Source organism: Rhinichthys klamathensis, unplaced genomic scaffold (genome assembly GCF_029890125.1).
Source record: "Rhinichthys klamathensis goyatoka isolate OS25496 unplaced genomic scaffold, OSU_Roscu_1.1 h1tg000487l_1, whole genome shotgun sequence".
In the NCBI taxonomy this organism is placed as follows: Eukaryota; Metazoa; Chordata; class Actinopteri; order Cypriniformes; family Leuciscidae; genus Rhinichthys; species Rhinichthys klamathensis.
The window spans coordinates 109,939-133,504 of NW_026606974.1; the positions used below are offsets into that span (position 1 = coordinate 109,939).

Consider the following 23,566-nt stretch of genomic DNA (forward strand, 5'->3'; position numbering starts at 1 on the left):
ATTTACATTTAGAAAATATTTAGCCAAGATCAAAATAAGGTTGAATAAATAAAAACCATCAGACTCGTCTCTATCAAGGTGTATATAACCAAGAATAACATTTTCATATTTCAACGAGATATCAGGAATTATAGGCTACCACAAAATAATGGAATTGTTTTTCCATAGATTCTTAGTAAACTCACAATCCCAAAACAGATGAGACAAATCTTCAATTAGGCTACCACAGAAGGAGCAATTTACATCAAAGTCGTCAGAAATAAACCTTTGTAAAACATTTTGTAGGATAGCACAGATGTATCATTTTTATAACACACTATTTTTGTTGTATTGTATTGTATATAATATCCCAGCAGGGCCACTGCACCTGTGTGCCGTCTTTAAATGACGCTCACGCAGGTATCTTGCGTCACGCGCAGAGGCGGAAACGCGGAAGCAACATTCCACGTCACTTGAGGTGGATTTAGCGCGAGCGAGCAAGGATTCTGACAGGAGAATTTAGCGCTTGCTTTGACGTGAAACTCGCCGGATGTGATGCCACGAGCATTTAGGCTTTACGCTCAAACTGACAGCGAACGGAATATCTGCGGGTTGTAAGCGGAGCATTCAAGGTAACTTAATGTTTGTGTGCGGAGCTGTACTGCGGTCAGAGCTCTTGCTGCAGGCGGCTGCTGAATGTCGCTGTTTTATTGGTTATTCACTGTTTCCTGACGCCGTGTCCATCACTGAGGATGATATTTATAATAATAATAGGTATGTAGTTCGCAATTGCTGAGTCTAAAGCATAGCGAGTTACCTAATAGAAAGCATTTTTGGACTCCGTAGAAGTGCTAAGATTCCCAAATATGATGAACGCGCCGAAAAATGCTGTTTAGAGAGTCAGCTCGCATCAGCTTGTAGGTTATGGGCCCTTTTTGCTTTGATTCACTGATCATCGCACTTTATGGATATTCTTGCTTTCTTTGCATTGTTTCTCAGATTTTATTTCAGTTAAACTACTTATTTTATTTTTGCTAGTGTATAACGCTTCTAAATGGCAAAAACGTTATGCACCTGGCTTCACACAACCTTGATTATTATAGGTTTTGTGTCATTATTATTATTTTTTAATGACATAATTCAGTTCACTGAATTGGCCTGTTGTTTATTAACTTACATTGGCATTGTCATGATTATTAAGTTATCTAAACATTATTAAGTGTGCTCTAGTCTTTGTCATTACCCATTAAAGCACATCAGGTCAATCAAGCTAAGTAATGCTGTCAAGGGTGTATCTCCAACCGTCACTACTGTATTATAGGGTGTGTGTGTAGGCCTACATGTTTTGTTAATTTATCAGAGGGAACACCTTCACTTTAACTTTACTGTGATTTTTCAGTATAAGACAATACTGGCAGTAGGTCAGCACAGTGTGCTTAATGTGCTGAAATTAATTGTGCTCAGCAAACAGTAATGCAGCCCTTCTGGATTTTTCCCTTGTGAATCTAAATCTTTGTGTCTAAGGTGGGATTTTTTTGCCTAACGTTACCAGATACAGTGAATGCAGACCCAGATAGCAAGGTCGGTGACATTGATTCAATGTTGAAATTCCATTAGAATCATAATTTTGGTTGAGGTTGAAAATTCAATGCTAAATAATAGCTGGGGAGTTTTACTAGCCGTTTATTTGTAAAATTAACCAATGAACTGATACAGTATTTTAATTCAGATTTATTTCCACATTTGAGGAACAAAAAGTGACACTGTGGCTGACCTTATACATGGATGCTGACCTATTTTTCATGATGGGTCTGTGTCCGCTGTTGTTTTTGGAACCCATTTTAGGTTAGCCTAGTTGTAGGCCTAATATTTTACCTTTCCCTTTTCCCCCAAAATACAAGAATAATACAAGAACAATGATTAACAAAACATTGTTTTCTCACTTTTCTTTATTTGTTTTAGACATATTAGACATTTTAAATAATATTTGAAATTATCTGGAATTGTGCAAATGTCAGAATCAAGTGAACCTGGGGTGCGTTTGCATTTATAATAGTAGTCATTTGATATACACTAGTTTTTAAAAAATGGCTGAGCTGATATCTTACAGTGCAGGGTGACCGATATACACTTATTTACTGTTAAGACAATTCTGCTCTGAGAAACCAGCGGTACTAAAGATCATGCCCTTTGCCAACTTTGCCTTAGCCTGTTCATCAATCTATAAACAAATTGGTTAGTTCATCAAGTACTAGTTTCTGTTGCTAAAAAACAAAATTCTTGCCAAATGAGACATGTTGCCTGCCTTAGTGGCTGCCTGCCTGGTAAAGAATCCAAAATGACCTAAATTATTTGGCTGGTGGTAACTTCCATTCCTGATTGTGTTTGTTTATTCAGGCCATCATGCTAATGCTGATTGTCTTTTTTTCTTGTCTGCAGAGTGTCTGATTTGGTGCTCGATCTACATGGGCGAATCAGGGTCACGGCGCTCCACCCTGGTCTCCAGGCTTCCCATCTTCAGACGTAGTGTGGGAAAGAGACAGGACTCGCTCCCGTCCTCGCCCTCCTCTGGTGGTGTCGGCAATGGCGTCCACACTTCCTCTCCCTCCAGCACGAACTCCAGCTCCAGCAGCACAGGCAAACGGCGCAGCCTATTCCGCACTCCGTCACTCAGCTTCCACAGCAAGAGACACAGCGACCCGACCCAGCTCAGCCTGGACAATAGCAGCCAGGGGTCTGAAGTCATCTTTCGAGAGAGTTGCATCTCAAAGACACGGCATTCGTTCGGATTCGGCGGACACAAGAAGAAGATCCCCCGATCTCAGACGGAAAACCTTGAGAAAACGTCGGCCAACCGCAGTGTGTTTATTAACTGCATCAGCTCACGGACGAACGAGGGAGATGATTCAGGGTTCCTCGATGAGGTGAGCAGCAAGAGGTCTTCTAAGCATAAGAAGATGCTGCCTAAGTCCTTTTCAGCTCACCAACGATTTTCCAAGAACTCTTCCAATGTTCTGGACCAGGGTAAAGGTCAGGATAGCACAGAAGATCCTCCTAAAACTGGAACCCCAGGTTCCTGGCCTGGAGAATTGGCTGAGAGTTCTCTACAGTCGCCCATGATCTCAGAAGACCGCACCACAGCAATCACGCCATCAGATTTTGTTCACGCCACCGAAGACTCTGTCTCGGAAGTGGACGCTTTGCCGGCTCCCAGTCCAGCTGCTCCACCCGAAAACTTTAGCCAAGCTGTTTCTACCTCGCAGGTGTCCATCACCCCAGCCCAGGCCACCACAGAAAAGCCCTTACTGCCAGATACCAGCCACACAGCCAACACGCAGTGCGAGAGCACAACTGCCCGTACGGAACCAGTAACGCTGCAAACAGTGAAAGAGCTGACCCCAAACACTAATCCTAATGCAAACGATAACCCTGACCAGTCAGAGGCCAGTGAGATTGAACAAGCTCCAGAATTGAGTGAGGAAAGTAGTTCCAATCCAGACACTCGTGAGAGGAGGTCCAGGAACGCTGTTCTCATCCAGCAGGCAGGAAGGTCATCGGGCCTGAGCAAACTGGAGACCAGGCCAAGCCACCTAAGAAAGCCACACACAGGTAATGTCAGTGAACTCAGTTGCTGTTTTGAGTTTTTATTGAGGCTATTTCCTGTTTTAAGAAAGACGTTTTGAGGGAAATTATTCACATGCTTGTTCCATGACAAAAACAAGTCTTAAATCTTTGATCTTCAAACCAGTTCCACTAATCTAGAAGATTTCACATCTAGCTATTATGTCCTCTGAGCTTCCTAGATGGAAGATTCCTTCCTAGATTCCTCTACTGGTTTTACAAAGATTATGAAGTGCTCATCTGATGTACAGTTTAATATCTCATGAGGCCATGGGTGTTGAAGAGCTGTCAGCTTAATTTGGAAAATAAAAAATGACTGAAAAGCAGAAGGGTAGGATACTACTGGTAGCCAAACAGTTTTTCCCTGTGGTTAAATTGGTTGTAAAAACAACAACCAAATTAATTGTCTTCATGATTGTTGGTAGCACATCGTAGGGCAAAGTGACATGATCGGCTATCTTCACATTTTCCTGCGTATACACGGCTACTTCCCAAATAAATAAAAAATGGGCCTGAAATATTGTTGTGACTTGAAATGTATTTATTATAAGAGAAGGGACCACAGAGAAAAATGAGATGAATGAATCTAGCACAGCTATATGTAGAAATTCAGTTGTTGTCAAATATACATTGTTTCAGTGTTTATACATTATATATATATATATATATATATATATATATATATATATAAATAGAGGCTATATAAAAAATGCCACGATTGGCCAATCAGCATGAAGTATTCCAAAGAGCTGTGTAATATGCTAATTGAGAAGTCTGTTACTGCTGAGAAATATTAAACATCAGAGATACAATTAATAACTCACTATTTATTATAATATCATACTTGTGATTTAGAAATGACATTTATGCCCTCATGTATTGAGCGATAAAGGCCCCCCCCCCCCAGTTTGGCTGCATTTTTCTTATGACCCATGTTTTCCCTTTTTCGTAAATTATACTTTTACGTTGCGAGTGATTTCACTCCAGAGTACTTGTGGCTTAGATGGTTTATGGGAAACTAACCAGCTCCACAGTATTGAATTTCCTCTAGTGTGACTTGATATTGGCTTTACTACGGATCCTCTTGCAGGAGAGAGTGAACTCTACACTCTGTGTTCATTTACAATTATTGGCTTGGGGTGATTCATTAATTTTCATGTCAATGATTAAGCTATTTTTAAGGATATTAAGATGTTTTATTCATACTCTCGTATCTTTATATAGGCGGAAAGATGTCTGGATGCAGTTAAATCTGTTTACCATGTTGACAGCAGGTTATTTTGGTTCTTGGTTTAATTTGCTAGAAATTTTAGTTTGTGTTTTGCATTTTGTTTCTTTGTGAATATATTATTTACAGTAATCAGAATTATTGGGTCTTTTCTGCAGCTTTTCTTGTGACTCTGTAGGTTTTGGGCTTTTTAACTGAACATCACTGTATTTTCTTTGCCTTGTGTATTTGTCAATAGGATCCAGGCTTTTAATTGTTTGATACTGTACTGGACTGTACTAAAACAAAACTATTGATGTTTTGCTGAACTGTTTCACCTATCCGTGTTGTTTTGCTTTTGATATCTCGTTTAAGAGAGAAATTAATTTTATGCAAATCTGGTGTAGTAGGTAGGTGAATTGTAGTTTGTGCCCCAGGCTTAACACATTTTTTTTTTTTATATACATCTTTGCTAGATGCATTACGTATTCTTCAGATTGTGACCTAGGCTACAACCTACAAATTGAGGTCTGTCTCTGTACACAACAAGATACTGAAGACATTTTAATCATTTGGAGGAAACTTGGCAACAGTAGTGTTCATTTTTTTTCCCCACTGGACTTGAATATTGTTTTCATAGAAGTGCAATTTAAAGCCATTCACAAGTATTTTCTGCTGTAACACTTATAATAACTTGCATATATATGTATATATATTACACACTCACCTAAAGGATTTTTAGGAACACCATACTAATACTGTGTTTGACCCCCTTTCGCCTTCAGAACTGCCTTAATTCTACGTGGCATTGACTCAACAAGGTGCTGAAAGCATTCTTTAGAAATGTTGGCCCATATTGATAGGATAGCATCTTGCAGTTGATGGAGATTTGTGGGATGCACATCCAGGGCACGAAGCTCCCGTTCCACCACATCCCAAAGATGCTCTATTGGGTTGAGATCTGGTGACTGTGGGGGCCATTTTAGTACAGTGAACTCATTGTCATGTTCAAGAAACCAATTTGAAATGATTCGAGCTTTGTGACATGGTGCATTATCCTGCTGGAAGTAGCCATCTGAGGATGGGTACATGGTGGCCATAAAGGGATGGACATGGTGAGAAACAATGCTCAGGTAGGCCGTGGCATTTAAACGATGCCCAATTGGCACTAAGGGGCCTAAAGTGTGCCAAGAAAACATCCCCCACACCATTACACCACCACCACCAGCCTGCACAGTGGTAACAAGGCATGATGGATCCATGTTCTCATTCTGTTTACGCCAAATTCTGACTCTACCATCTGAATGTCTCAACAGAAATCAAGACTCATCAGACCAGGCAACATTTTTCCAGTCTTCAACTGTCCAATTTTGGTGAGCTCTTCCGAATTGTAGCCTCTTTTTCCTATTTGTATTGGAGATGAGTGGTACCCGGTGGGGTCTTCTGCTGTTGTAGCCCATCCGCCTCAAGGTTGTGCGTGTTGTGGCTTCACAAATGCTTTGCTGCATACCTCGGTTGTAACGAGTGGTTATTTCAGTCAAAGTTGCTCTTCTATCAGCTTGAATCAGTCGGCCCATTCTCCTCTGACCTCTAGCATCAACAAGGCATTTTCGCCCACAGGACTGCCGCATACTGGATGTTTTTCCCTTTTCACACCATTCTTTGTAAACCCTAGAAATGGTTGTGTGTGAAAATCCCAGTAACTGAGTAGATTGTGAAATACTCAGACCGGCCCGTCTGGCACCAACAACCATGCCACGCTCAAAATTGCTTAAATCACCTTTCTTTCCCATTCTGACATTCAGTTTGGAGTTCAGGAGATTGTCTTGACCAGGACCACACCCCTAAATGCATTGAAGCAACTGCCATGTGATTGTTTGATTAGATAATTGCATTAATTAGAAATTGAACAGGTGTTCCTAATAATCCTTTAGGTGAGTGTGTGTGTGTATATATATATATATATATATATATATATATATATATATATATATATATATATATATATATATATATACATATATACTTATATACATATACATACATACATACATACATACATGGACTGTATTTTTTAAAAATTGGTTGCTAAGATTTTTTTTGTTTATGAAAGAAGTCTCTAATGCTGTTGCTATAAAGTTGCATTTATTTGATTTAAAATACAGTAAAAACTTTAATATTGTGAAATAATATTATTACAATTTAAAATTCATTTTTCTGTTTTAATATATTTTATATATAGTCTTCAGCAGCCATTACTCCAGTCTGTCTGTCACATGATCCATCAGAAATCATTTTAATATGCTGATTTTGGTGAAAAATTTGGTAACATTATAAATGCCTTTAGCGTCACGTTTTGATCAATTTAATGCATTATTGCGAATAATAGCTCAGCAAAAGTGTTACAAACTTTTGAATGGTAGGATATACTAATATTTATGTGTACATAAAATTATTAATTATATTATTTAAATAAAAATAGAAATATGTATTCCCTTACATATATATATATATATATATATATATATATATATATATATATATAATTTTTTTTTTTACTGATATTCGCTTAGTAGATACTAATGTTAAATATTTATTTATATTACCGTATAATATCTTTTAAAGGAGTCATAATGTGCAATTTTCACTTTTCCATGAGAATCAATGTATGTTATGATTGACTAACGATTATACATTGGCCGGGATGCCGATATTCAAAAGTGAAGCGTTTGTTTACCCCAGGGTTCTTAAACTAGCCAACGTGCACGCGCACTCAAATACGAGATTTCACTTTCTCCCCCGACTTGACATCAAGACGGGGCCGGATATACCATATATGGACACCGCAGAGGAGGCCCGCCCTGCCCCTCTCCCCATCATATTCAGTCAAGAAAGATGCAGAAACGTAGTGCACACGTGAGTTGCTCTGTGGTTGACTGTCATAATCCACATTCTAATCTTTTTTCTTTACCCAAAACTGACCAAACTACAAGGGACAAGTGGATGAAATTTATTTTTAATGACGCTGTTCCAACAACCATCTCAACTTGCTCAACGTTAGGTGTCTGCGCTAAACATTTCACAAAAGAATATTTTACAAATTTGGGGCAATATCAGGCGAAGTTGGTATCGAAGCTACGTTTGGGAAAAGGTGTCATTCCAACAATCAGGGACTTGCCTGAATTTGAAACGGTAAGACTGTGTTTTTATTACTATATTTTGTGTAACAAACAGCAGCTAACTACTAATGCGGTTAATGTATGTGATCAGGATAGATAAATTTAACAGTCAAGAATTAATAAACATAAAGAAAAACATAACGTTACATGTCTGCAGATGAAAATTATTAAATATCTAAAAAACCACAACGTCAAAAAAGGCAAAAACAAAACATAGCAAACGTTAATCTCTATAACCACTGTAAGCTGAAAACAAAGTAGACTACATCTCCGTTAATGTAATCTACATTAAATTAAAGCTAAACTTATGTGGGAGAAAATAGCAAAAAAACGTTTTAGCTCGTTACTGATGTTAATGTATGTCTCAGTCAAAAAAATTGTCTTTACCATTCAGAGACATGTTGATGTAGACGTCCTTCAATTGACTGTTGTTCCTCTTCCGTTTCCAGCTCTGGTTCAGAGTCTGGCTCAAACATATACGGTTGAATCCCGTGGGTCGCGGCCAGGTCGGGTTCATTAACAACTTGCGCCATGATCTCTTTTTGGAATGATATGCTGAAGTTACCTGCGGTGTCAAGCCCCCTCCTTCCTGCCACCAATCAACGCGCCCCTCATTTGCATTATTAAAATGACCGTCCACGACAGCCAAAACCTGGCATCAGATCTCGCGAGACAATAATTCATTTAGAAATAAGGGTCAAACGAGCTCTGTGTTTATTTTTTTCCAATTTTTCTTTTTTAGAAGGGCATGAAATGACTATAATAGAGCGTGGGTATCAAAGTTAATACTACATTATGACTCCTTTAAATATTTTATTTTTAACACTTTTATTTACACTTTACAATAAGGTCTCATTAGTTAATGTATTAACTAACATGAAGTAATAGCTAATGAGCAATAGTTTTGTTATCCTGAAGAAGGCTGTGTATTTGAAACGTGTATATCTACAGTTTTAACTGTTTTTAATGATTTAGCCCAGTTAATCAAAGGCTTTTTAGTTCACATAAGTGCCTTGAACTATTTCATCTTAATAATTTGATGTCCACCTCCAGTTTATCCAATGAGCACCAGTGGCTACATAAAGACACCTGTGTAGCACTCTCTGCTTCTGTTGTTTTGTAAGAGTTCAACACATATCTTTGAGGGCGTGCACAACGTCTCCATTAATTCACTGTTACGTAACATTTTCATTTAAGTATGTGATGTTGTTTAGTGCTGTGTTGTGCACATGTTTTTGTTTTGTTTTCTTCTTCCATCTGTCTCTTCGCCTGTTAGAGTGCACAGGTGCAGTGAGTTACGGTTGTCGGAGGTGGAGTGATGGTGGTGTTCCCACGGAGCGTATTTAAGCCGTCTGGAAGTTCACTCCACAAGTTCTCTTCTCCCAGCTCAAGTGATAAATTGACTGTTGCCAATTCAACTCATGCTCTGTGTGTTCCATATCAAGTAAACATTGACTATTTCGTTTTGTGTACAAGACAGCTTGTCTTCCTGCTTACTGAATGGAGACCCATCTAGGGAGGAGGCTGCCTGCCCCCCTACTAATACTAATTGTATCCCCTGACCTGAGGTTTATTTTAAGTTTTGGAGTGGGAGATGAGACTCCGGTCACCTGTCTAGTCTGCGGGGTTGTGGTGCTCACTAAACCCACGTCTTACTTTCCAAATTCCTTGTGCGGGTCTGACAGGAAGCTGTGGTGGAGCTGCTTTGTCAGACTATGCAACATTCACGCATGTAGTAGTTTAATGTTTTGTTATCGAATTGCGATTCATTAGATTCTTTGCATTTTAAAACGATTATTGACTGAAATATACGAACTTGTTTCAAGATCGATGCATATGCATCGTCAGGTTTCGTAATTGTTACGTTCTATATGCGTTTGTTGTTGTGCTTTTGTTTTTCCCTCCCTCTCTTGTACGCTCGCTTTCTATTTGCTCTCAGGTTCCTGTGATAGGCCGTGTCAGCTATCCATCATCATCAGGGCGGTTCTTCGGCGTCCAATCTGCTGTCGCCCCGCTGTTTTAAAAGGCTTCCCGCGCGTCTCATTCGCAGCAGTGTGTGTGTGTTTGTTCAGTGTCCTGAGTGGCGTACTTTGTACCAGTTAAATCCAATTGCAGTTGTGTATGTCAAACATTTAGTTCCTTAATGTTATTTTGGGTTTTACGCCAATGTTCTGAGTTTAACCCTCTGGGGACGGCAAACGCACCGGTGTGTTTTGGCAGATTTTTTTCACATAGCAGAAAAAGACTTAAACTACTCCATTTCTGGTCATACAGAGTTAAGACATATTCAAAAATAAACTGTTAAATGTCTACTTTTTTATGTGCCCACCTACAATCGAAATAAAATATTGTGCTTTTGTAAAATAAAGAAAATAAACAGGGTGTGCGTTCTGCTTCTCCGTGAACTTTTTTTCTGGAGCACATCTCTAAACTTAAACAGCGAATACTATTCACCCAGACATGAGCAATATATGTTTATGATCATTTAAGTTTGTACTTTTAAATGATCTAATTTAAAACTAAAATAAATATTCTCTGTTTATGTAATCTATATAAAAAGAGAGAGGTGTCAGCCGTTCTCATTATCGTTCTCGCATCTCATTATTCCGCTAATGTGACACGCCCACGGAGAGCGCGCGCTATTCAAACGTTAATGATCTGAAGCAACACATTGAGACGTGTAAACGCCTCAAATAATCCTGGGACATTTACCTACCTCAGAACAAGTGCTGGTTTATTTTCACTTCGAGGAGCGATATATAATAACGTTAGTGTCTGTAAACGCAAAAATAGCCTACTGTTTAAATTTGAATCGTGTGTGTGTGTGTGATTAGTTTTGGATAGATTATAAAGTTTTAACTCTAAAATAGACATCAAATAAGCTTTTGTTAGCAGTTTCTGCTCATATTTTAAATATATAGTATGTTTTGTCAATAAACTAATCAACTAAGAATAGTGTTTGTTCCAATGCAAGCTATATAAAAATAATGAATCGTTAACTTTGAAATATGTATGATAAAATGTATTGGCCTACTAAGACATTTATGGAAAAAGACAATTTTCTTTTCAAGATGTTTCCAACTCTAACTTTGAACCAATTCTGTAGAATGGCCCATATAATCTATTTGAACAGGATTTGTTTCCAGGTATGACTAAAAATGTGCTTTTGACTTTAATTTATATTTTGATTTTATATATATGTGTGTGTGTGTGTGTGTGTATATTGTCCTTGCATTCTTTCTTGTGACACACCTGAATGAACGGCTCATTAATATGCGGGTCTTTGTCTTCTCAATCACCTAATTATTCACAATGGGGTTGGGCCGTTCACGCCCATTCGCTTATTGCCTTGGTTAACAAAAAATGTTTTTCACAATTTAAAAGAATCTATTGTGTTATGTGAATGATTAGACAGGATGATTTTCAGATCATTTTGAAGCAAAAACTCTAGGCCACAACTTCCATTAGTCAAAAGTAGTGCTGCACGATTAATCATATCGCAATCGTAATCGCGATGTCAAGCCTATTCGATTATATGACGCAAAATGCTGCGATTTTATGTAAAGTAAACAAATTAGGGCTGTTAACCCAATTAACGCAGCATCTGTTATTTTTTGTCATCCTTTGGCTAGTGTTACATGATCCCGTTCTTATTCGTGCGAATGCTTTAAAGTCCAAACCATTCATGCGCGACAAGTCAAACAGAGAGCTCGCTGCCTGTGAATGTCCGACTGTGACTCACAGAAAGACGTGCGCCCATGCGCATGCACAGACCGGAATAGTTATCTTTCTCGCTTGAACGAACAATAACACACACAATTATGCCAAAATGTCGTTTGTCGAGTATCTTCATAACATAAGAGCAGTCTTATGATGGACGTAAAGAGTTGTGAGAGAATGAGGCGCGTGTGAGATCCGCGTCTCTACAATGGCTGCTCTTAAAGGACCAGCAGCCAAAGCTTTCTGTCAGTAAAGTTAATCAAAGAACAAAGGGAACAGAGAAAATTACTCACTGCTCTTGACTAAAGAACTTGTGTAGCTTTAATAAGGATTAGTCTATATATAATTTATAATTTAGCTATGCAGTGCAGACTGTTTGATAACTTTATTCAATTTCTGTATATGTCCTACCTGACAGGAAGGGCACAGGTAAATAAGACTTTTTATGGGTTTATGTGAGTATTATTAAGTTCACTTAAATTAAAAGCTGTTATATTTTTTGAAGCCTAATAAATGTTTTTAAAAAAATTATAGCTTTCAATTGTGGAATCACTGTAATGTTGGATGGCTATAATTAATGTTTTAAATGGGGGTGGATTAATTTCTACCCAGACTGGCTTATTGATCATTATAGATGTTATCAATCATTTAGTTGTTGTTGCTAGTTTGAGTTGAGAAATGCACATTTCAGAATTATCACACATCTGTGTGCATTTTGCTTTAGAATCAAGCAAGTTGACTCATGAAACCATTTGTTATTATATCGCAATCGCAATATTGACCTCAATAATCGCAATATGACATTTTCCCCAAATCGTGCAGCCCTAGTCAAAAGTCTTGTGGACACATTTAGTATGTGTTTTGTGGCTTTATTTCAGAAACTTTAATTTTTAGTTTTTTCAATAACCATGCATAAACAATATTCTCTCAAAAATACAAACATGTACATACATGTTGCTCACATATTATGGTAGCCCTGTTTGTACTAAATAGAGTGTAATTTCACCTGTGCCATTAATATGTTTATAAGCAACTGAAAAAAGGACAAATGTCAAAACATCTCAAGGACCCCAAAAACACCTTGGTCCCCAGAGGGTTAATGGGCTTCAGGTGATCTATATGAGAAAAGAGAACAGGTCAGTAGATCGCGCGATATACATTGTGCCCGTAGTAATGTCAGGTGTTAGACACACTAGGTAAGAAGTGTGCGCCACCCTTTGTATTTTTGTTTTCTTAGAGAAGGTAGTTTAGGGCGTCGAACACGCTGAAGATTTCGGTTTATTTTTCACATTTTATTTTATTAGGTTAGACGAGGTTGTGGGGGATTAGTTTAAGGGAATTATTTTGTTATATTTGGTTCTTTCATTTGGCGCCACTTAAGTTCTTTTTTTCCCTATAATTATCTGTATGTTCTTTTTTTTCTTCTGTGGGTTTTCATTTACATTGTACCTAGCTCATTCACTGTATCTAGTGGCTTCGGCTTTTTGGTAATAAATAATCACCTTTCAAACACTTTGTGTATTCTATTCATGGTTATTTCTGCTGTACCCAATCTACCAGCAGTAGTGATATCTGAATGTTGCGTTCCCTCTCCTAGACCTTTTAAAGATCGTAACAGTAATCGATGCATCGTCAAAACGAGTGAATCGTTACTCCCCTGGTGCCTACTAATGAGATTTGTAGTAAATGATGATGTATTGTCATTGTTATTGTACACATTCCAGAACTGCTTCATAACCCAGTACTGTTGGCCATTTAGCTCTTTGTTTTGATGTATAATGATTTCCGTCTCTAATCTGTGTGTCGTATCCTTCACAGTGTCCATGTGCAGCAGCGTGAGCCCATACCATGAGGTGATGCGCATGGAGAGACGTCTACGGTCGGCCTCTGAGGGCGCAGGAGAACCCAGACTTCACCTCAATCTCAGGGATCCTCACTGCATGGAGGGCCACACTTTATACAAGCAGAGAACCAGTTCCTCATCTTCTAAATTGGGTAGCCTGGTAAGTATGAATGCGATTTCACTGCTCAAACTCACATTTTCAAGAATTGGCTGCAGTTGAATTGGTTTATTTGATCTAAATGTGTGTCTTTAAAAAACAACTATGTAGACTCTCACTGCGTCTTCCGAGGGATTAAATTCCCACCCAGCGATATAATCGCAGTGCTTAATTAAACCAACAAATCCTCTCACACCATTTTAGCCAGCAGGTCAGCAAGGCCAGTATCCATTGGCCACTTTCCCTGAAATTTCATCTGACCATGTAGAGTGCCACCAAAATGTATTCAACCATCTGCATGTTCGTGTTATGTTCTATAGACTCAAGCAAAAATAAACCCTCCCAATCATTACTTATGATCCACTAGAAGTGTGTGGTAGTGTTTCTGTCTACAGAGACACTGCCCTGTGCCTGTATTTTGTTATATTCTTCTTGAATTGCTGTGCTCGGGTCAGGATGTTTCTGGGCTGCAGCCATTGGCCAATAACGACGCGCTGCGCAGCTGAGGGCGGGACTTTTTCGTCTGTGTCTGAAGCTCTGGAAACTCTTAAGTTCTCCTGTCTCTACATGAAAACAATTCGCTAATATTGCTATTAATAATAATAATAAACTTTATTTTATATAGTGCCTTTTAAAAGTAGCATCTCAAAACACTTTACATAAAAATAATGAAATTAATTTTGTTTAGTTTGGAATTTCAAAGCAGAACCATCCACACTTAAGGTTATGGACTCTGCTTTACACAACTGATGAGGTGAACCAATAAGCATCACTTCAGTCTAATCACTGTTTAGACAGAACATGTTCAGACATCCATTTCTTAATCTCAGTAAAACATTGAGAAAGAAAAGATTGCCTTATTGACTGCATTCTGTGACTCAACAGGCCAATCAGCATTGTAATTGCGTTTTTATGATGACACGTAATTATAGTTTATTAGCAAGCTACTCTGACAGCCAGTCATTTAACTATTAGCATACCTTTTCTTATATATATACACACACACACACACACACACACACACACACACACACAACACACAACACACACACACACACACAATTTATCCGTGATAAACACAATATTTGATTTTTTTTTTTGGGGGGCAAAATACCTCATCACTCATCTTCCTGCATTGAGGCAGTATTGTGTCAGAACTTGGACCTGAAGAAAAAGAACAATTGAATCAACTCTGAGAAGTAATTAAAAAGCCCAAAGCAGAAGATGGATATAAGAACATTTCCAAATCGTTGAATATGCCGTGAAGTACAGTTAAATCAATAATTACGAAATGGGAAAGTATGGCACTGCTGTTAATCTACCTAGAACAGACTGTCCTCAAAAAACTAAACGACCATGCGAGAAGTCTAATGTGATCCTTCATTGTAACCTAATAACTTAGTCTCATGGATTCTCATTCCTCATTCAAAAGTTCAAACCCTTTGAATAGAAATGTAATGGATGTAAAACATATAGTTCACATTGTCCAACAGTTTGAACCTTTTGTTCAAAGCTTATTAAAGTAAGCCACCATCTGTTTATTAAAAGCAGACACCAGAAAATTCCTATCCTTTAATCTTTTCACAAGACCTCACAATAAACCTGTGGATTACGCACAATAACATGGGCATTGCTCACAGCAGGCCATTTGAAGTCCAACAGAGATTGTGTTGAAGAAACTAAAAGCCTGTAGTGCTGAGGTTTTCACTGAGAACAAATACTCTGCTAACTGTTAGCATGCTGAAGTACAACACACTTTGAGCATGCTAAACCATTTTTTCAATAAATCTTGTCTTTTTTTAAATATTTAAAAACCAATTCTGAAAACATTCACTAGTTGACTTAACTAGTTGGTTATTAAATGTGTAATGGGATAGTCGACCATACTGGCCCATGCCTATTCACTTGAAAAAAGTAGCTTGCTAATTTAAAATAGGGACATCCCGAAAATGTTTTTCTATTTTAATATATTTTTTTGAAATGTAATTTATTCTTGTGATAATAAAACTGAATTTTCAGCATCCATTACTCCAGTCTTTAGTGTCACATAATCCTTCAGAAATCATTCTGATATGCTGATTTTGTTGAAAACAGTTGTGCTGCTTAATGAAATGAAAATCTTTTGTAACATTTAAATGTCTTTTCTGTCCCTATTGATTAGTTGAATCCTTGATTAATAAAAGTATACATTTCTTTCCAAAAAAAAAAAAAAAACGTACTGACCCCAAAGTTTTGAATGGTAGTGCAGTTAAGTTAGAAGTGACTATTTTTAGTTGGTGCCGGTCATTTGGTGTCATAGGGCTAGCAGATAAATCAAAACAATTAACCTTCAGAGAGATTTTATGTTGTATGGACAAAACCCTTACAGGAAAACATTGTTTCAATCAGTAACATGAAACAATTGCTCATACTTTTGGCTAGTTCCTACAAGTCATAAAGCTTTTGTTTTGTTTCTGAATACTGTAGTCTGCACCTGCACAGCTTGAGGCCAAACTAATTGCTCTTGTTTTCCAGCGTAGTGGAGGAAAACGCCACATCCTGTGTTATTGTTCTTTAATGCTTGCTAAGGTGCCACTGCTAATTTGTCATCAAATCATGTGCTGTGCAAAATTTGTGAGTGAAGTTTACCTTCACTGTGGCTGTGGACTGACCTGACCTTTTCATTTACATTCTCCTGTTTGCCAGTTGTTCTTGGACGAGGCTACGTCCTGAAGCAGCTGATCAAGGGTTTGCCAACAGACGTCGAAAATCTTAGGGAATATGCTGCATGTTTTGGTTGACTTTGAGGATCCTGATTCTTGTATTTTTTGATGCTGTGCCTGATAAAGATAAAGAGATATATAAGCCCACATTATAATTGAAGGATGAAGTGGATTAGTTGAAGGAAAATCCCCTCCTACGGTGCAATCGACGGCTCCAGTCAAAGTTCAGAGAAAGGGCAGCTTTTTGCGTTGTGCTCGCTGCAATATAAGAATGAACATTGTAATCCGTGATGTCCGATTGCCTAATGAATCAGTCTTGAATCCTAAACTCACAAGTTATTTAAATGAATCAGTGAGACTCACTAACTGGTCCATGAGTCATTTTCAAAATGAACTTAAGCATGAACTTAAGCACTTTTATTGTTCCCCATTAAAAACTGCATTTTTCTTCTGTTTGTAGATTTAGATTTAAGTTAACTCTGTGATCGCCAAAGAATGTAAATGCTCATTAACATACTTTTTTATGAGGCAGACACGCACAACTCTTTTTTGTGTAAACACAAAGACATGCAGGAAAAGGGAAGTGTTCCATTGTCATAGTGAGAATTTGTGGTCATGCTCACTGCTCTCAAGGGAAGCATGCCATTCACTACTGTTCTAATGTTCTTCAAACATTAACATTTGAGGAACTACAGTAGTTTCCAATTTCTGTAATCTTTGGCCAGCATGCTTGTAAATCACAAAAGCATTGTTCAGTAATTTTGCGTTGCCTTCTGCAGCTTAATTTGTATCAAGATGGTGCTTGTTTGATACAGTCTTATTATTTTATATCAACCTTCATGGGTATAGCAGGAGAACTTGGTCTTACTGATGAATGAAACAGTGTTGGAGTGTGTTTCCCCAAAGCATCGTTAGCCAACTATGGCCACAAGTTCCATTGTTACCAGCATAGTTCAAAGATTTGGTGTTTCCTAAAACCATAGTTCCAATGAACATTGGCAAACAGCATCACAGGTTAGAGGCATAGTTTCTTGTTAGTATGATGTGGACTTGTATAGATCCTGCTCTTGACCAAAATAATCAAGCAACATGCAGTACGTTCTGTATCTTTCATTCCAAATATATACAAATTCCATTCTACAACTTTTAGTTTCTCAAGAGCGCTGTTTTTGAAGAGTGCGCATGTGCTCTAGTAGTGTCGGACGTCCCGGAGTGACATTTCTCCAATGATGCATCGTACTATGCTGATTAAGCAGAGAGTTATGCCGTTGTATGGGATTTACTTACGAGAAAGCTGCCTTATTGAATCAGGTCTTATTTTGTTCAATACATTGTGGCCTAGACTTGAAATTAACCATTATTTGTTTAATTGAGGTCATCTCAAGGTTGTCTCATTGAAATTGCATGTACAAACCTGCTGTACAACTTTAACTTTTGATTTTTCCATTAGTTTCCACCTTAGCTTCAATAGTTTGAGCACATGAGTAAAAACGATTAGATTGGCATGTGTGTGTGGTCTGAAACAGAGCATATAATAGAGATGATTAACTATAATATAATACAGAATTGGAATAAACCCACCAACTAAATGGATACACATAGTAAATATAGCATAAACACTTCCATAAACGATAATCAGCATTCACATGTAAATATACAAACACAATCAAATGCCTACTTCTGAATCTACTTGAGTCTGTCTCACGTCATATCTCAATATCATTCTCACCATTTATCCCTATCATCTTATCACTATATCAAGATGCGCATGGTCTTATCACGTCTTACAATGAATTTTATGTGCGGGTGACCCGAGGTCTGCTCAGGTCATTTCCTAATCCATAGGATACATTTGACACCTCATAATTTCTGGTAGCAGCACAGATTGATTCTAAATGTGTTTGAGAGGGAGTATCCTTGCATAACCTGCCAATGTGTAACCTGTTGGACTGTCTCCTGAAATAGTGTTTCTGTTGTTGTTTAAGTGATTTCTGAAATACATTGGCATTGAACTGTTTTGACCTTTTTGTCAAGAGCCGCAGGATATTTCATTAATGAGTAAAGCATGTTTTCTCCTGACATTGACATGAAAAGATCAGAAAAATCAATCTGAACATCAGGAAATTGAGAGTGAGTCATACCAAATGTCAGCTCTCTGTCACCTTCTCAAGTTTCCCTTAGAAATGTAATATTAGAAGAAAAAAAAGACCATCTCATCATCCCCCCACCCCTCCCTGCAACGCAGACATTTTTATTGAGCACTGGCAGTTTTTGTCCTTTGTGTTCCTGTTGTCATATCCGTGTCTATGGGTAGTGATCTCGTTGGTTGAGACTACATGATTATGCACAAAAACAAACTGTTTGGCCATTTATGTTCGCAAGGACATTTTATGAACCATGACACTGTTCTTCTTTAATATTTCTAAATAAGGTGTCTGAACAGGTTGCCGATTAAGGCAGTTCACTTCATCAGTATTACACTCTTACTGAGATTGTTACAGTAGTGATGTATTATGTTCATTTTGTCATTTGGCATCGTAATATTTCAAAGAGGTAAAGGCCGCACCATTTCATATCCTGAGAGTCTTAATTAGGAACCCAGTGACCCTTTAATTTCTAGCAAAGTCAAAGTTAAGGCATTTCTGTTCTGATGCACTATCCAGTCCTTTGCTCTGTCCTGCTTAATTAGCCAAAGAGCTGTGCTTCTCCACTTTAATAGTACATAATAGCTGCTCTTTTGCCTTTTTGTCTTTTACGTTCACTTTTAAATAAGATTAGCCTCAAATACTCTATATTAGAGCCTTGCTGAGTCCGGCTTGTTTGCTAGAATAAAGGACCTTGTCTTTTCTTTTTAATATACATTCTTTTTTTTTTTTTTACCTTTTGGCTTTAAATCTTAAGATGTTTTTTTCATATTGGGCACAAGATGGCAGTGTGACACTTTGAAAAGCAGCACTCAAAGGCCTACTTTGGATTGAGCGTTATCCAGGTTTTCTGCTTCTTGTGTGCAATAATGGAGTTGCGCCGTTTAGTCAGATGTGAGAAAGGGTTTCTGTGGAGGCATCTTTGAATCAGATCAAATCCTCTTTTGTCATCAGTTTTTAACAAACAGTCCATGACACAGCTAGAAGTTTGGGCTGATTTTAAGAAAGGCATTAGTCACTGCTTACTGCAAACTAGATACATTAAATATGTCATAACTAATAAAATACCAATCTTGTACCAACAGTAAAAAAAAATTGGTCAATAGATTTTTTAACCAATGACTGCACGTAGTGTAGTGTGTTTATAGGTTTTCCACTAAATAAATAAATAAATAAATAAATTTATATATACACTCACCGGCCACTTTATTAGGTACACCTGTCCAACTGCTCGTTAACACTTAATTTCTAAGCAGCCAATCACATGGCGGCAACTCAGTGCATGTAGACATGGTCAAGACAATCTTCTGCAGTTCAAACCGAGCATCAGTATGGGGAAGAAAGGTGATTTGAGTGACTTTGAACGTGGTATGATTGTTGGTGCCAGAAGGGCTGGTCTGAGTATTTCAGAAACTGCTAATCTACTGGGATTTTCACGCACAACCATCTCTAGGGTTTACAGAGAATGGTCAGAAAAAGAAAAAACATCCAGTGAGCGGCAGTTCTGTGGGCGGAAATGCCTTGTTGATGCCAGAGGTCAGAGGAGAATGGCCAGACTGGTTCGAGCTGATAGAAGGGCAACAGTGACTGAAATAACCACTCGTTACAACCGAGGTATGCAGCAAAGCATTTGTGAAGCCACAACACGCACAACCTTGAGGCGGATGGGCTACAACAGCAGAAGACTCCACCGGGTACCACTCATCTCCACTACAAATAGGAAAAAGAGGCTACAATTTGCAAGAGCTCACCAAAATTGAACAGTTGAAGACTGGAAAAATGTTGCCTGGTCTGATGAGTCTCGATTTCTGTTGAGACATTCAGATGTTAGAGTCAGAATTTGGCGTAAACAGAATGAGAACATGGAACCATCATGTCTTGTTACCACTGTGCAGGCTGGTGGTGGTGGTGTAATGGTGTGGGGGATGTTTTCCTGGCACACTTTAGGCCCCTCAGTGCCAATTGGGCATCGTTTAAATGCCACGGCCTACCTGAGCATTGTTTCTGACCATGTCCATCCCTTTATGGCCACCATGTACCCATCCTCTGATGGCTACTTCCACCATGTCACAAAGCTCTAATCATTTCAAATTGGTTTCTTGAACATGACAATGAGTTCACTGTACTAAAATGGCCTCCACAGTCACCAGATCTCAACCCAATAGAGCATCTTTGGGATGTGGTGGAACGGGAGATTCGCATCATGGATGTGCAGCCGACAAATCTGCGGCAACTGTGTGATGCCATCATGTCAATATGGACCAAACTCCCTGAGGAATGCTTCCAGCACCTTGTTGAATCTATGCCACGAAGAATTGAGGCAGTTCTGAAGGCAAAAGGGGGTCCAACCCGTTACTAGCATGGGGTACCTAATAAAGTGGCCGGTGAGTGTATATATACACTACCGTTCAAAAGTTTGGGGTCAGTGAGAATTTTATTTTTATTTTTTGGAGGAAAGAAATCAATACTTTTATTTATCAAGGACAGTAAATACATTTATAATGTTACAAAAGATTCTATTTCAAACAAATGCTGTTCTTTTGAACTTCCTATTCATCAAAGAATCCTAAAAAAAAAAAAAAAAAAACTGTACAACTGACAGACCAACAACTGTTTCAACATTGATAATAATAATAAATGTTTCTTGAGCATCAAATCCTCATATTATACTGATTTGTGAAGGATCATTTGACACTGAAGACACTGACACTGGTGATGCTGAAAATTTAGCTTTGATCACAGGAATAAATTACACTTTACATTCACACAGAAAACAGCTGATTTACATATTTAATACTATAACTGATTTTTGTTGTATTTTTAATCAAATAAGCGCAGCCATGGTTAGCAGAAGAGAATTCTTTTAAAAGTATTTAAAGTCGTACCGACCCCAAACTTTTGAACGGTAGTGTATATATATATATATATATATATATATATATATACACTCACCGGCCACTTTATTAGGTACCCCATGCTAGTAACGGGTTGGACCCCCTTTTGCCTTCAGAACTGCCTCAATTCTTCGTGGCATAGATTCAACAAGGTGCTGGAAGCATTCCTCAGGGAGTTTGGTCCATATTGACATGATGGCATCACACAGTTGCCGCAGATTTGTCGGCTGCACATCCATGATGCGAATCTCCCGTTCCACCACATCCCAAAGATGCTCTATTGGGTTGAGATCTGGTGACTGTGGAGGCCATTTTAGTACAGTGAACTCATTGTCATGTTCAAGAAACCAATTTGAAATGATTAGAGCTTTGTGACATGGTGGAAGTAGCCATCAGAGGATGGGTACATGGTGGCCATAAAGGGATGGACATGGTCAGAAACAATGCTCAGGTAGGCCGTGGCATTTAAACGATGCCCAATTGGCACTAAGGGGCCTAAAGTGTGCCAGGAAAACATCCCCCACACCATTACACCACCACCACCAGCCTGCACAGTGGTAACAAGGCATGATGGTTCCATGTTCTCATTCTGTTTACGCCAAATTCTGACTCTAACATCTGAATGTCTCAACAGAAATCGAGACTCATCAGACCAGGCAACATTTTTCCAGTCTTCAACTGTTCAATTTTGGTGAGCTCTTGCAAATTGTGCCTCTTTTTCCTATTTGTAGTGGAGATGAGTGGTACCCGGTGGAGTCTTCTGCTGTTGTAGCCCATCCGCCTCAAGGTTGTGCGTGTTGTGGCTTCACAAATGCTTTGCTGCATACCTCGGTTGTAACGAGTGGTTATTTCAGTCACTGTTGCCCTTCTATCAGCTCGAACCAGTCTGGCCATTCTCCTCTGACCTCTGGCATCAACAAGGCATTTCCGCCCACAGAACTGCCACTCACTGGATGTTTTTTCTTTTTCGGACCATTCTCTGTAAACCCTAGAGATGGTTGTGCGTGAAAATCCCAGTAGATTAGCAGTTTCTGAAATACTCAGACCAGCTCTTCTGGCACCAACAATCATGCCACGTTCAAAGTCACTCAAATCACCTTTCTTCCCCATACTGATGCTCGGTTTGAACTGCAGGAGATTGTCTTGACCATGTCTACATGCCTAAATGCACTGAGTTGCCGCCATGTGATTGGCTGCTTAGAAATTAAGTGTTAACGAGCAGTTGGACAGGTGTACCTAATAAAGTGGCCGGTGAGTGTGTATATATATATATATATATATATATATATATATATATATATATATATATACACACACGCACACACACACGTGCTCAAATTTGTTGGTACCCTTACAGCTCATTGAAATAATGCTTAATTCCTCATGAAAAGTAATGAAAATAAAAGCAATTTTATCATGTATACTTGCATGCCTTTGGTATGTCATACAATAAAGCAAAGAAGCTGTGAATAGAGATGAATTATTGCTTATTCTACAAAGATATTCTAAAATGGCCTGGACACATTTGTTGGTACCCCTTAGAAAAGATAACAAATAATTGGATTATAGTGATATTTCAAACTAATTTGTTTCTTTAATTAGTATCACACATGTCTCCAATCTTGTAATCAGTCATTCTGCCTATTTAAATGGAGAAAAGTAATCACTGTGCTGTTTGGTATAATTGTGTGCACGTCACTGAACATGGACCAGAGAAAGCAAAGGAGAGAGTTGTCTGAGGAGATCAGAAAGAAAATAATAGACAAGCATGGTAAAGGTAAAGGCTACAAGACCATCTCCATCCAAGCAGCTTGATGTTCCTGTGACAACAGTTGCAAATATTATTAAGAAGTTTAAGGTCCATTTAACTTGCCAACCTCCCTGGGCCCGGGCCGCAAGAGGAAAATCGACCCAAGATTGAAAAGAAGGATAGTGCAAATGGTAGAAAAAGAACCAAGGATAACTGCCAAAGAGATCCAAGCTGAACTCGATCAGTTTCTGATCGCACCATCCGTCGCTTTTTGAGCGAAAGTGGGCTCCATGGAAGAAGACCCAGGAGGTCTCCAGTTTTGAAAGAAAAACATAAAAAAGCCAGACTGGCATTTGCTAAAATGCATGCA

The 23,566-nt window shown here is 38.4% G+C and overlaps 1 protein-coding gene across 2 annotated transcripts in view; it reads left to right on the forward strand.

Annotated features, from left to right (window-relative positions):
- The first annotated feature begins 418 nt into the window (after positions 1 to 418).
- ccser1 (coiled-coil serine-rich protein 1) overlaps positions 419 to 23,566 on the forward strand; it is an 88,336-nt gene continuing 65,188 nt past the window's right edge. For both annotated transcript variants that reach the window (XM_056237446.1, XM_056237447.1), the window contains exons 1-3: positions 419 to 611; positions 2,419 to 3,588; positions 13,525 to 13,709. In XM_056237446.1, coding sequence (XP_056093421.1) covers positions 2,445 to 3,588; positions 13,525 to 13,709 — 1,329 coding nt within the window. In that variant the 5' untranslated portion in view covers positions 419 to 611; positions 2,419 to 2,444. The remainder of the gene's footprint in view (positions 612 to 2,418; positions 3,589 to 13,524; positions 13,710 to 23,566) is intronic.